This window comes from Oryctolagus cuniculus, chromosome 6 (genome assembly GCF_964237555.1).
Source record: "Oryctolagus cuniculus chromosome 6, mOryCun1.1, whole genome shotgun sequence".
Classification (NCBI taxonomy): Eukaryota; Metazoa; Chordata; class Mammalia; order Lagomorpha; family Leporidae; genus Oryctolagus; species Oryctolagus cuniculus.
The window spans coordinates 23,455,858-23,469,404 of record NC_091437.1 but is presented as its reverse complement, the minus strand read 5'-3'; the positions used below and the strand labels follow the sequence as shown (position 1 = coordinate 23,469,404).

Genomic DNA, 13,547 nt, shown 5'->3' with positions numbered 1-13,547 from the left:
TAGCAAGGGGTTGTCCACATACTCCAGTGACACACATGCCCGGCAAGAAAGCCAGAGCCTACCTTGAGCTGCCTCTGTGTCTCATACTTCAAGAGCAAGCTCCAGCCAGTCTGCCTGCATCCACGTAGCTGCTCCTCAAGGCGCTAAGCCTGAGGGGCTTGCTGGACCATCATCGGCCATGAGGGCACCGAGAGTAGGGGTACTGGTGAGGCTGCACAAGGAGAGGGCTTAGCAGAGCTGGAGCAGCTGGGCCCTGGGCCCTGTGAACCTAGTGTCTGCACGTGCAGATGGACAGTAGGACAGGCACCCACGTATGGGCCCCTGGATAGATGGTAGGAGAGCCCAGAGGGCACCAGACTGAGATGGCACTTGGCAGTCCCCTGGCACTGGCCCAGGAAACTGAAGCCAGCACTCCTGGGAAAGAGCGCTCCAGACACAATAGGAGGGAACGCGGGAGCAGCTCGGACATGTTTGGTCTGCTTAAGTGAGACCGGAGCTGGGGGGTCAAGGTCACAGCCCTGTGCCGGGAAGGGGGAGAAGCATGTGGCACCTGAGGAACTGAAGGAACATGCCTTAAATACAGGCACGGAAACGCACGCTGAGCGCACTGCGTGCCCCTGGATCTGCCTCGCGCAGAAGCCCCGACCTCTTCAGCTCCTGTGGTCTCTGACAGGCAGGTAGTGTGACCACCACTGCCACGAGGGCAGCAGGCCCGAGGCATGGCCCTCCAGCGGGGCTGGGGTTCGGCGCCTGTTAGCAAGGACCGTCCTAGGGGTGGGGCACCCCTGCAGCCCTGGCTGCCAGCCCTCCAGGGACTGGGCAGCTTGGCAGGACTCTCTCAGCCCTGGCGCCAACACCGTCAACTCCATGTAGCTGCAGTGACAGTCGCAGTCACCCCCTGGCAGCTGTCCCAGGGCACGGGCTGTGAGGCCATTTTCTACCACGTGAGCCTTTACAAGGATCATGCAAGACCTGGGACTTGAGAGAGAAGGGCTCTGTGCCCACGCTGCCTCGTACTCCGCACACAGGAGCTTGTTCCATACTCGGAGCGAGAGACAGCACGGACGTGGGGCCAGGACTCAGGGCCTGTGGTTCCAGGGCATCCTGAGCGCTTCGCCACTCTGCTGCTCTGGCCTGGAGAGCCCAGGGCCATCCGACTGTCCTGCATCTGAGGCAGAGCTGGAACAGCCTTCCCGGCTCCCTGTGTGGCCGCAGCTGCCCGTCTTCAGGGTGCAGGCCAAGTATGCAGAGTACCTCGGGGAAGCCTCTCCCGGTACTCCCCTGGTGGGCGGGGGACAGTGCTACACACATTCCTAACTCGCCATCTGCATGACAGGGGGACTTCCCTGGCAGGGCTAGGGAAACCTTACCTCTCTGTCCCCTCCTGGCAGCCTGCAGGTGCACAGCAGGGCTGCTTGCTGTTCTGGCTTCCTCCATCAGCAGTGGGTTTGTCAAGGTTTTTCCTGGAAGCAGTTCCAGCCTTGGGGTCACCCTGCAGGACAGGCTGCTGTTACCAGGAGGGCTACAGCCCTCAGCCCCACCTCGCCAGTCCCAGAGTCCACGCAGGCTACATGTGGAAGGGGATTCTGAGTGGGCCCCTACTTCACAGTTCTTCTGTGAATTTACTACTATTCTGAAATAAAATTAAGTAAGCAGAGAGCCTCAGACCTGTGCCTCAGGTACCCGGGGTGAAGCCCAGCCTCCTGTTCTGTCGATGGCAGTGCAGGCTCAAGTCCACACACCTTCCCTCAGGGCGAGCCACAGGTGCCTGTGTCAGAGGCAGCACTGGCACACGGTCAGTGCTGCAGGGAGACCCTGCGGAGGCAGCCAGGGCCACACCGTGAATCTGCACCACACCACGCCAGCCCCAGCTGGTCCAGACGTAGCCAGCTGCTGCCGATGCACTGCCAGGGGGCAGACTGGCCACCTTGGTGTTAGGGCTGGGCTGAGCCATGACTGTCAGACCGCGCTGGAAACTTCCGGGCAGTTCCACAGTGCTTGCTATCGGCCCAGATCCCCTGTCCAGGGCTGAGACTGAGGAAGGTGCCCTCACTGTGAAGAGCTTGCTGCTCATGGAACCCACTCAGAACCCACAGAGAGCGCAACGCCACTCCTCCTCCCAGCTCCCATTCAGCCAGGTCACATCCACGTACCGCTGCACAGTGCGGGCCTTGGCAGGATGGAGCAGCTGGGCCCATGGCGGGCAGGAGCAATGCTACTCAGGAGGTGCCTCCCCGAAGTGCAAACTTGACCTCCCTGAGCAGTGGCCAGTGTATCCTGCTCTGGTAACTTGTGCCCCGGGCCCCGTGAGGCCTGTGAAAATAGTCCCGGCCGCTGAGCCCAGGGCAGCCAGAGCACCTCCTTCCCAGCTGAGGCACCGGCTCACCTGTCCGTCTGGAGCCAGCGTGCCCGCCTCGGGAGGAAGCCATGCACATCCACGAACACTGTCCTGACCAGAACGTTCCCGAAGCGCTGGGCTATGTGGAGGGACCCCAGTCCTGGGTTGCACCTACTGATGGCCCACAGGCTGGCAGCGTGCTCCGGCTGACAGATCTGCCCCTCTAAGAATGCGCTCCATTCTGGAAGCATCAGAAGCTGTAGGTCTCCATGGGAAGACTGCAAGGCCAAGTTTGGTCAAAAGTAAATGAGAAGAATGGGGCTGCAAGGGGCGGACATGGTGTGAGGGGTGTGGCTCCCTGATGTTCCGACTCACAGGTGCACGCTGAGTGAGGCTAGGAGCACTCTGCCTGTGCTGAGAACTCTGCTCGGCAGGGGGTTGGCACCTGAGGCAGAGCAGAGAGAGCACACGGAGCACGGCGGGTCTGGGCGGCCTCACAACAGCACCTGCCAGGGAACAGAGACGGTCACCCGGGGACCTTCCACTGCAAAGGGGGATCAGGGGGATTCAAAGCCAGGGCCACGGGCTCCAAACCCAGGTTATTTCTAGCAAGCCAGGCAAGCTGCTGCATTATTTCTGTGTTCCTCCAGGTCCCCTGGGGACACTGTAGACCAGGAGCCGCCCCATCCAAATACAAGGCCCCAAGTGCCAGTCTGCCCCGTCCCAATTCCACATTCAGGGTTAAGCTCTGAGCCCCTGCCTCCCCAGAATGCCATGTGGCAGTCACTTTTGATGGCATCAAGTGAATTGGAACATATTTGGCGTGAAGACTAGGAGGATGGCCTGAATCCAGCCCACCTGACCCAGTTCTTCCATTACACGCCCAGGTCTCTGATGCCCCGGCCTTAGGGGTGCTCCACACTGGTGTGAGTTGGGGGGTGGATTCCTGGCCTGTGTGGGTGGAGGTCAGCACCTTCTGGGAGAGCCTCCAGCCGTCCCTTGGGGCTCATACCCACGAGGGGCCCATGCTGCTCCCCAGGTCCCCGTGCTCACACAATGGAACACAGGCCTGTCCACCCGCCACTCACAAAACTCCCAGATGCCTTTGCTCTGGAGGTGCCCACGTGTTCCCCCTGAGGGCCACAGCTTCCTGCCCCATTGCCTGTCCCTGTGGTGTGGGTGCTGGTTTCTCACACCTGTGCATGCGTTGGGGGGTGGGGTGTGTCACAGGGCACCATGGCCACTGGGCGGACGTGGGGGGTGCTGAGCGCTTGCTTTCTCTCCTACAGGAACGGTTTTCCCAAACAGACGGCGGCGCAGCTGATCCTCAAGGCCATCTCCAGTTACTTCGTGTCCACGATGTCCTCGTCCATCAAGACGGTGTACTTCGTGCTTTTCGACAGCGAGAGCATAGGCATCTATGTGCAGGAAATGGCCAAGCTGGACGCCAACTAGGCCGAGGCCGCCCTGGCCGCTGCCTCCGACTGAAGAGAAAGAAAGGAAAAAATTCCCCTTCACTCCAAGTGGGAGGCGGGAACCCTGTCATTTTCAGTTTTGCTCATCTAGGGAAAATAAGGTTTTGGTTTCCAGTTTAATTGTTTTTGGCCTTCTCCAATGTTTTTACGTTAGCACCGCTAGTCGGCATTACTGTTGTTAAGCACTGTGTTCCAGACCGTGGCTGACATAGTGTAACCTAGGCGATCTAGTTTCATTCGGATGGACTCGGGGTGGGGGAGCAGGGCAGCCCCGCCCCTTCCCGTGTCCCGTGGTGCTTCACTGTACACCCAGTGGCGTTCTTTTCACTCTGATGTCCTCGTTTTTCCCTCCGAAGAAAAATCATGAATCTGCAACAGGCCTAATTTTTGTTTACTTTTTTGTCTCAATGATGGATTTGAAAATGAAAGATTTAAAAGGCAAAACAGACTCTGTTGTCCTTAATTATATTTGCAATTTGAAATTTGTGTGAATTGATTTAGTAAAACGTTAAACTGTTGGTGTGACTGCCGTCTCTCAAGTCATTGTGTTGGTGAGTCCCAAATCTATAGTCGCCTCCCTCCTGCCCACCCCCCACACACCCAGTTCCAGGATGTGGGGAGCAGGGCCGCCCACCCCAGGAGGCCCCATGGAGGCCTGGTGTGTGGGGGTGCTATCTCCCGACAGCCTGCGGCTTGTGGAGAAATCCATGTGAAGTCCTTGATCCTATCCCATGACCCAGGGGCGTCTCCCCGTGTCACAGGTGAGGGAGGGAGAGCCCCAGAGCCCCAGGCTGCACGCTCGGAGCCCACTGCTCTCCTCGCCTCCGGGCAGCCTGGCTGTACCTGTGTGTGAGGCCTGCCATCCTCGAAGGACAGGGTCCCAGGGTCACGCCGCCACCCCCAAGGTCCTCGGCGTGTGACCACACTCACACGCCTTCCTACAGACCAGGCCCCTAAGGCTCTGGATGACAGATCCTGGCCAGGCCAGAGCAGGTCAAACACGTTAGCAAAACACGGACCTCCTGGCCTTCAGAGGACGCACACTCCTTCACTTAAATTGGCCTTACATGCACAGACGTCTTCTGTTCCTTTAAAATGAAAAGTGCTTAAAGCAGTACACGCAGGGCGTGAGTGAACGCGAGGGGTAGTTTCCGCCGCCTGCCGTGCCCGTGGAGGCCGCAGCAGGTGGCTCTCCATCACACTGCACGAAAAGGCTCAGCCTCAGCCCTGAAAGGTGACTTTGTCCAATGCCTCCTAAAAGTGAGACTCCGACACTCCTTTTTCCTACACCCTTGCTGGGTCTGCCTTACACATTCCCATTTCCTGACTGGAGTTTCCCAGAGAAAAGTGGAGCACGGTCTTGGGGAGAAGGTGCCCACTGCCTTGATCAGGGCTGCAGGCTGTGGGCCTGGACAAGTCCTGCAGTTTGGCCACAGCCTCCCCAGGTGCGATGCACAGGAAGTGGACAGACAGATGGGACAAACTGCTTGTGGGTGCTGGATGCCACCGCTCGTCCCGGGGCATGGCACTGATTCCCCGTGGGCAGCACTTCACCTGGTGCTTGCGGGAGCACCGGGAGGCTCCCCTGCCTGAGGACCCAAGGCGGAGTGCGATGAAGGAGCTGGCCTGGCTCACGCTGCTGGCGAGCCGCCACCACCACCATGCTGACTGTTGGGATCCAGGTCCCAGGCACCAGCCTCTAATCGGCAGCCAGAGTCCATTGGGCCTTGGTGTGTTTCTAAATCAGAGACTAAAACACAGATGGACACTGAGATGGAACCAAATTTCAACAGCTTCTCCGTGAGTTGCATTTCCTGCACTTTGGAGAAACAGGGTAGATGCAAATACTGTGTTTTTCAAAGATCGCCCACTAGATGTCGCTAAAAGGATAAGAGGAAAGAGCTGCCAGTTGCTGCTCTTCCTTGTGATTGCACAAAAGAATAAATTGCATTTGTCAGAGTCTGTGAATTATTTACCACGATCATTTAAATGATTCTAAATGCTGAGTAACCCAACTGCGCTGAGGCCCTGAGATGCGGGTGCATTGAGGAAATTCTCAGTGACATTGGGAGACAGAGCCAGCAGATGGCCTGGGATTCCCATCATCGCCAAACCACCCGGCTAGCTCCGAGAAACCAGGACCCCCAAGAGTTCTCTGTGTCGGCCTCATGTTTCGGGGCACAGGGGAGCTCCTGACTTTTAAAAAATGGGTGTGGCTGCAAGGACCCCCCCCCCCCCCCCGAGCTACACACTCGCCTCTGTTCAAAAGAGGAGTGTGCAGTTAGTGCCTCTGGCCACAGTTAAGTCATCTGCAGAGGTGGGGGCCCTGTGGGGCCGCACCCAGCACTTCCCCTCTCGGTAAGCTGTGCGGAGGCAGTCCCCATCCCCTACACGGTGGCCTGGGGCACACGGCACTGCTCCCATCTGTTTCTGGGGAACACTCCTTGCCCTTGGCATCCGGGCTCTGCCCCGTATAATCCAGATGATTCTCCCAGTGCCTCTCCGTGAAGCCCCCCCCCCTTTTTTTTTGACAGGCAGAGTGGACAGTGAGAGAGAGAGACAGAGAGAAAGGTCTTCTTTTTCCGTTGGTTCATCCCCCAGTAGCCACTCCAGCGGTGCACTGTGGCCGGCGCACCCCGATCCAAAGCCAGGAGCCAGGTGCTTCTGTTCTCCCATGTGGGTGCAGGGCCCAAGGACCTGGGCCATCCTCCACTGCACTCCTGGGCCACAGCAGAGAGCTGGCCTGGAAGAGGAGCAACCGGGACAGAATCCGGCGCCCCAACCGGGACTAGAACCCGGGGTGCCGGCGGAGATCCAACCCCGCACCCGGTGCAACACAGTAACACTGTGTCCGTGTGTCCCCTCTACAGGTACCTGCTCATTATGTCTCCAGGCAACACTAGGAGGTGGGCAAACTACCCCTGCTCCACAAATGAGCAGAGTTGAGTGCACTCCACACGGTCACACAGCAATAAATGCTAGATCGGGGATGTGAGCCCAGCGTCTGCACAGCCAGAGCTGCCCCCACCCTGTGTGCACCTCAGTATTTTGTTCCCCAGTCTGTTCACTGACAGGTGCTGTGTGGACAGCTCCTGGGGCCCAGACAAAGCCTGCAAGCTGACAGGTGAAGAGAGACCCAAGGATCAGCAGGATTCGCTGAGCGCTCACTATGGATGAGGCTCAGATGGAAGTCCCTGGCGAAGGCAGCCGCGACCAGGCGTCTGTCCCCAGCGCGGCTCAGAGCAGGGTATGGGGGCTCGGGAATGGTGGGCGGGGCAGCTTGCAGCACACAACCTAGCACTGGACTCTGTAGCAGAGCTGGAATGTCCCAGGCCAAGAGAGTAAGGAGACAGGTGCCAAGTGCAAGGTGCCGGGCAGCCCACGTGGGGGTCCCTGTGTTCCTGCTGCCCCCCAGAGCGGCCGCTTTGGTCCTGGCTTCTGCCCCTGGCTGTGTGCCCAGCGCTTGGAGCTGTCCATCTGTGGATTTTGCCAGAATTCCTGCTCCCCACTCAGGCAGCTGTTTGTGGTTGCACTAAGGAAAGGAAAGGAAAGGGGGCGAGGCCAGAGGTAGCAAGATTCCGCCCATCACGCAGCCCCTGTTTCATGCTGGGGACCTGCAGTGGTCCATGCCCCGCCCTTCTCAGGAGTGGATGCCATGAGGAAGCTGATGCCACGGTGCAGGCCATTCCTGATCAGTCACGCAGGCTGAGTCACCAGTCACGCAGAATGGTCCTGGTGGCGGCTCACCTATTCAGAGCAGCCCGATGTTTGGTTTCGTGGCCGGCGCCACTGGCCACCGGCCAGCGTTATCTGCAGCGCTGGCCTTGGTGCCACCTCCAGCGGCTGCTGGTGGGCGCTGCGGCGGGGAGGGGTCCTGGGGCCCACTCCCGGCAGAGAAGAAAGGCAAACGCTCAATGGCCAGGGCGAGGCCCCTTCTTGGGCTTTTCTTCCATTTATAACCCAGCCTGTTGTGTTTGCTCCTGGGGGTCTCCCCCTATCAAAATATTATCACATGACACCATTGCAGGGGTGGGGTGGTGCTGACACATTCGCTACCCGCGGCCCCTCCGCCTTGCCCCTCGGCAAAGGTGTGCAAACATAGTGGCCTTCCCCTGACCCCAGGAGAGCAACCCAGCCCACGGCCTCAGCGTCTCAGACACCCCTGCTCCTGAGGGGCCCCTTCCACCTCACTCCCCTTCTCCGAGCCCAGCCCCTGCACCCTCACAAAGCCACCACATGCCTCCGCACGCACACACCTGCACACAGCCAGGCGCCAAAGTCCTGTGCAGAGCTGCAGGCAGGCAGACTCCCTGTGACTTGAGCAGAGGGCAGCAGGCGTGCACCTGCCACACAGCACTGCTGAGCCTTCCTCTCGCCGACAGGCACTCCGTGTCCTGCCTGCCCCTGGCAATGACCACAACTCCCCGTGGAGCTTCTGCCAGCAGCTTCCTGGGAGAGCTTACGACCTGGGTACCTGTGACTGCCTCCCCAGTGTGCAGGGATGGGGGATGGGACGCCCACAGCAGGGGACAGTGTCAGGCAGCACGGTGACCCACACGCTTGCCCCAGTGCGTGCACAGCAGGTACCATGCTCCCTGGACACAAATCTCTCTGGCTGCCCCGTGCCACAGGCTCAAGTCACTGCCGTGGCTTCAGGTGCACCTTAGGGATGGCAGAATACTCAGAGTCCCACACAGACCCCTTCAAACCTTCCCGGGTCCAAAGCTCTGACCGTGACACCACAGTGTTGACCCCAGCCCAGGACGCACGGGAGCAGGAGGTCAGATCCACCTAGTGGTGGGAGTCCCCTGTGGCTCCGTGCCCTCAGGCAGGTGACTGGAATCCTGAGGCCGCTAGGATCCCGCTCCCACAGGCAACCTTCCCGTCCTCGAGCCCGGCTGGCTGGCGAGAGCCCCAGCGCCCTCAGACTCAGGCCGGTGGTCCGTGCCCTGCTGACCGTGATGGTGCCACCCTCTGGGCGCGTGTGCTGGGCACTTCCTGGCTGGGCGGGGACAATGGTTACTCTCGCACCTTGAGACGCCGAGGCTTCCTGAGCTTGGCGAGTAAATTAGAGTTGAGCTCACAGAGGCTCAGCTGTGGCAGATGGCGCATTGATTGGCTTCCCATCTGGGAGATTAAATTCCACTGCCCAAAAATGGCAGCGGGGTAATGAGCTGTCAGTCAAACACAGTAGAGCTGGGCTGATGCATAATTGCAGCTCGCAGCTCCTCGTTAGGCGCTGTGGAGGTCCTGCCTATGGCATCCCAGCCAAAGGTAGCCTCGCTGCTGCGACAGCAGGCACGGCTCGGCCAGGGCTGCCTACCCTGAAGGCAGCGCCACTGACCTGAGGTCTGGCCATAGTCACTCCAGGCATTAATCCCGCGCCAACCCAAAGCCCGGGGAGGACGATGATGACTTCCACTGAGAACACACCCAGGGGACAAGGGCTGGCGGGGACCTCGGCCGAACCTCCGCACCAGTCACCCCACATGCCACATGACTCTACACTTTGACCTTTACCGAACCCTGCCACGGGGCCAGCCACGTTTCCACTGCACAGAGACACGGAGGCCCACGGGAGTTTCTGAGCTGCTTTCTGATGCTCCGGCAGGTCTGGGAACAGGCAAATCTTGTCCCCCTCTGCAGCCGCACCCCGCGCTGCCCCTGCACCGACTCCACGTGGGCACTCCCTAGCTTGTGTTCAGGCCTTTGCACCAGCCAGATCCTCACCAGAACATGCAACTGCTTCCAGTCGCTGTAGTCCTGCTCCGGCCCGCAGTTCTTAGACTCACTCTGCCTCCCCCGGAAGCCTTCCGTGACTGCCCCATCTGAGCGAGGTGACCACTGGATAGCTGTCGTACGTGTGTCCAGCCCATCAGGCACTGAGCACTGCCCACTCACACATTCCCTGGGCCCAACCCTATACTTTATAGATGCTGGGGCCAGAGTGCAGAGCAAGCAGAGACCCTGCCCTCCAGAGCCCCTGCACCTGCTGCACCTCAGCATCTCGCGCCGAGGGCCCCCGGCAGGCTGTGGACTCTCCTGGTGGCTGCATGAATCACAGCCGCTATGCACCAAGCAGAGGGCTGGATACAGAGAAGGGGTCGGGGGAACGTGGGCTCCCCCGTGGCCACCCCCAAGGGCACTGCTGACCCACAAGCCCTGGAGACATCAGCCTGGGGCACAGCATGGGTGCCGCCATCACACTGGACCTCTCCCTTCCTGTGGGCCCATGGGGACGGGGGGCTGCCGGTGGAGTGGCCCCCGCCCCTGTGCTGCTAACCAGAGCCTGGATCTCAGGCCTGTGGTGCTCCTGCTTTCCCCGGCTCCAGACTTGAAGACACAGTGCACTGGGGGCCTCAGACTTGAAGACACAGTGCACTGGGGGCCTCTCTGGCGAGATGCCACAGCCAGTGGCAAAGGGGACATGTCTGGAGACATCTGGGATCCACGGCTGCGGCAGGCCCTTACCCATGTGCCACTGAGCCTGGGAGTGTGCTCCCCTTATAGACCTGGGGGGCTGCCAGGGACGTGTGCTGCTGACCAGCACCCCAGCCCGAGGCAGGCAGCTCCTCCCTGAGCCCAGCCCCGGGACCCAGGCGCACGTCCGTGGCCTGCACCTGTGTGTGCATCTGTGCATGTAGGAGCTCCTCCACCAGGACAGAGGCCTGCGCTCACCGGCGCGGCCCCGTGAGTCTCCGCCTGCACCTGACAGGAGGTGCGTTCTGGTCCAGAGGCAGAGTCCCAGGCCAGCAGAGCCCTGGAGATCCCATGCGGGGCCTCGGGTGCATCTGCCACCCCATTCTTGGGGACAAACACCTGCGACAACCCACGATGCAAGAGCGCCCGAGGAGTGGCAGGGATGTGCCTGCCGGCCCGGTGCTCCCCCTCCCAGGGCCCTGTCGAAGAGGTGACCCCATTTCACAGGCGAGGCAGAGTGAGGAGAGGTGGAGTGGGCACCTGGTCCCGGCCTCAGGGCGGTGCTTCCTCCTGGGCCTCCTGGAGAGAGCGAGGAGCCCCGAGGAGCCCCGCAGAGCCCCGGGCCCGCTCCTCCCCAGGCCGAGTCATTAGCGGGCCCTTGTTAAGACCCAGGCGCGCCGACCCTGGGCCGGACTTGTTTTCGTTCCCGAGCGGAGGCCCTCGCAGGAAGGCCGGGCGCACGTGCGCGGCGCCATAAATCCAGCCGGCGTCGCTCATTACGGGTTCCGCTCCACGACCCCGGCAGCCCCAGCGCTCGCGGGCTCCGCCGCAGGCTCAGACATGAGCTCATGCGGCGCGCGCTGCGAGGAGGGGCCGGAGCGAGGAGACAATGTGCCCATTAAGGCCTGTCAGCCGCCGGCCCGGGCACGGGACCACCCCGTGCGGGCCCTGCACATCCCCACGCCTCCTCAGGGGATGCAGGCAGGGAACACAGGGCCGGCGCGGGCGAGCCCGGCTGCCACCCAATGGCCCTGAGCCTGCCACGCCCTAGTGGCCCGGCCCACTCCCTGCGGGATCCTGGGCAGGTCCGCTACTCAGCGTCCTGGCCATTGCCTTGTGGAGGTCACCGCCAGGCGGGAATGCCAGGAGGGGAGGGCATGGGGCAGGGGTCTTGTCCCCAGGGAAGTCCTAGAGGGGTGGGCGGACGCGGAGGGGCCGGGCAGGGAGGGCCTCGCCCTGCAGCCCCTGACCTTCAGTCTCTGCCCCGGGGCTTCCGGTCAGCGTGAAGCCAGGCTGGGGGAACAGGCAGGGGCGTGAGCTGCAGCGGCGGCCACCAGGTGAAGCTGGGGCAACTCCCTCTCCTCTCCAGGGGTGTTTTCCTTGTCTCCAGTTGGCAGCAAGAGGGCCCCATAAAGAGCAGCGACCCCTGCAGGGGGCAGCTGTATCCCTGCGCGGCCGGAACGCAAGCCCTGGGGGCTCGGCCACCAGCTCACCACGGGGGTCATCGCTCCATGCACCGGCAGGGCCCACCTCTGCCCCTTGTTCCAGGCTGAGCCAGTGGCATCAAGAAGGCCCCCTCCACGTGCTGCTGTGACAGCGCCGAGAGGAGCGGGCCAGGTCCAGCTTGGAAGGAACATTCTAGAACTGAACTACCCCAGTACTGCGGATACTGGTCCCAAATGGTTAAATATGTAGGAGATTAAGTATTCAGGGGTGGGCATTTGGGATGGAGGTTGAAGTATCTGTAAGCCATATCGGAATGCTTGGGTTCGAGTCCTGACTCCAATACTGATTCCACAGTCCAATAAGGTGCACTTGGGAGGCAGTAGTCAATCTCCCATGCAGGAGATCTGGACAGAGATCCAGCACCCGGGACCCCAGCCCACCAGAGCCACAGCAGGCAGAGGGTGCCAGCTCTCTCTCTCTCTGCCTCCCAAATAAATACAATAAATCCAACCTAAGTGCTGAGTTCCTCACTCACTCACCCCACATTTCCAGGGCTCAGTAGCCACACGTGGTTAGTGGCCACCACGTGGGACAGCTCTAGCCCTGCAGGCAGCTCTGGCACTTGGAGTGGGCAGCTCCCAGTCCATGGAGCCTGGCAGGGTGACACCCCAAGTCTCCCGTGCTGCTAGATTTGGTGTGTAGAGCAAACCCCCCAGCTGTCTCCACAAGCACACGGAGCTGGACTCGGAACCCTGCTATAGATGGCGATAATCACGACGCCGGAGACGCACCACCCACGTGCTATGGCAAGGCGCCGGTGACCTCCCCTCAAAGGTCTTTGCTGTCAGTGACATACGCTCGCAAAGTTCCTGGCAAAATGGAACGAAAGCACAAGTTTATGTTGGTGCCCAAAAAACCCCTGAAATCCTCGCAGTTTCTTCACAAATGTTCCATAAGTTTGGGGAAGCCCCCGGTAGGTATGGATTTCAAAGTCTTTGCACCAAAATCAACCCCTTTTTGTCCTGCTTTCTGTGAGCCTTTTGAAGTCCCCTCATCATGCTCACTTCACAGCCTCAGCGAGGCTTGGGGACGCCAGCAGGAGGTGCGGCCCAGCCAGACCCTTCGTCCGAGCCAGCAGCCTCCCCGGGGGCAGAGCCTGGCTCACCGCTTCCCTCACCGGCAGCGCATGCGCACGCCCGCCAATGACTCTCCCACCCACAGCACGTCTTTGTTTCCATTCCTGCCCGTCACTCAGCTTTGAACACAATTCTATCCAAAAAGCCCAAACTTGTGTCACCCTGGTGAGGGTCTCTGAAGTCCCTGGGGGAGGAGTTCAAGCCCCAGAAGGGACTCTGTGGGCCACTCTGGGTCAGTGAGGCCGTCTTGGCCCCACCAGCCACACCCACTTCCCCAAGGGACCTGTTTGCTGTGCTGCCGCAGCCCCCTTGAGGCCGGGTACCAGGGCAGGGGACAGGGGCTGAGGCCGCTGCACTGCTGCAAAACCCCTTCAGGGCCGCAGCCCCCTGCGGGGATCAGGCAGCAGAGTGGTCAGGGACAGCAGGTGTCAGGAGGCCTCACTCGAACATGTGGCCTGAGTGGAAGCAGCCCACATGCTCCCGATCCAAGCCCCAGCCACAGCCCACACTGAGGCAGAGAGAGCAAGACGGTGGGCCTGGGGCTATGGTGAGCCCAGCACCTCCACTCACTCATATACCCACCAGCTGCTCCTCCAGCTGTGGTACCCATGCTGGGGTCACACAGCCATCATGCCCGAGTCTTCTGCAAACCGCAAAACGCCTATGCCAGGATCTTCGTTATAACCCCAAGAGGCTGGCAGGCCAAGCGGGGGCCAGATGGGCCAGAGTACA

General features: G+C 60.8%; 1 protein-coding gene and 1 long non-coding RNA gene across 10 annotated transcripts in view; one reads left to right on the top strand and one right to left on the bottom strand.

The window, feature by feature from the left end:
- Positions 1-4,331, top strand: part of MACROH2A1 (macroH2A.1 histone) — a 64,618-nt gene extending 60,287 nt beyond the window's left edge. For all 9 annotated transcript variants that reach the window (XM_070076118.1, XM_070076116.1, XM_070076117.1 and 6 more), the window contains exon 9: positions 3,628-4,331. In XM_070076118.1, the coding sequence (XP_069932219.1) occupies positions 3,628-3,793 (166 nt within the window). In that variant the 3' untranslated portion in view covers positions 3,794-4,331. The remainder of the gene's footprint in view (positions 1-3,627) is intronic.
- On the bottom strand, positions 63-3,822 carry LOC138850151 (uncharacterized). Its single transcript, XR_011389736.1, has 5 exons — positions 3,535-3,822; positions 2,714-2,844; positions 2,387-2,616; positions 1,371-1,492; positions 63-211 (listed from the first exon to the last, which is right to left on the bottom strand). It is a non-coding gene; the product is annotated as an uncharacterized lncRNA (long non-coding RNA).
- Positions 4,332-13,547: the final 9,216 nt, after the last annotated feature.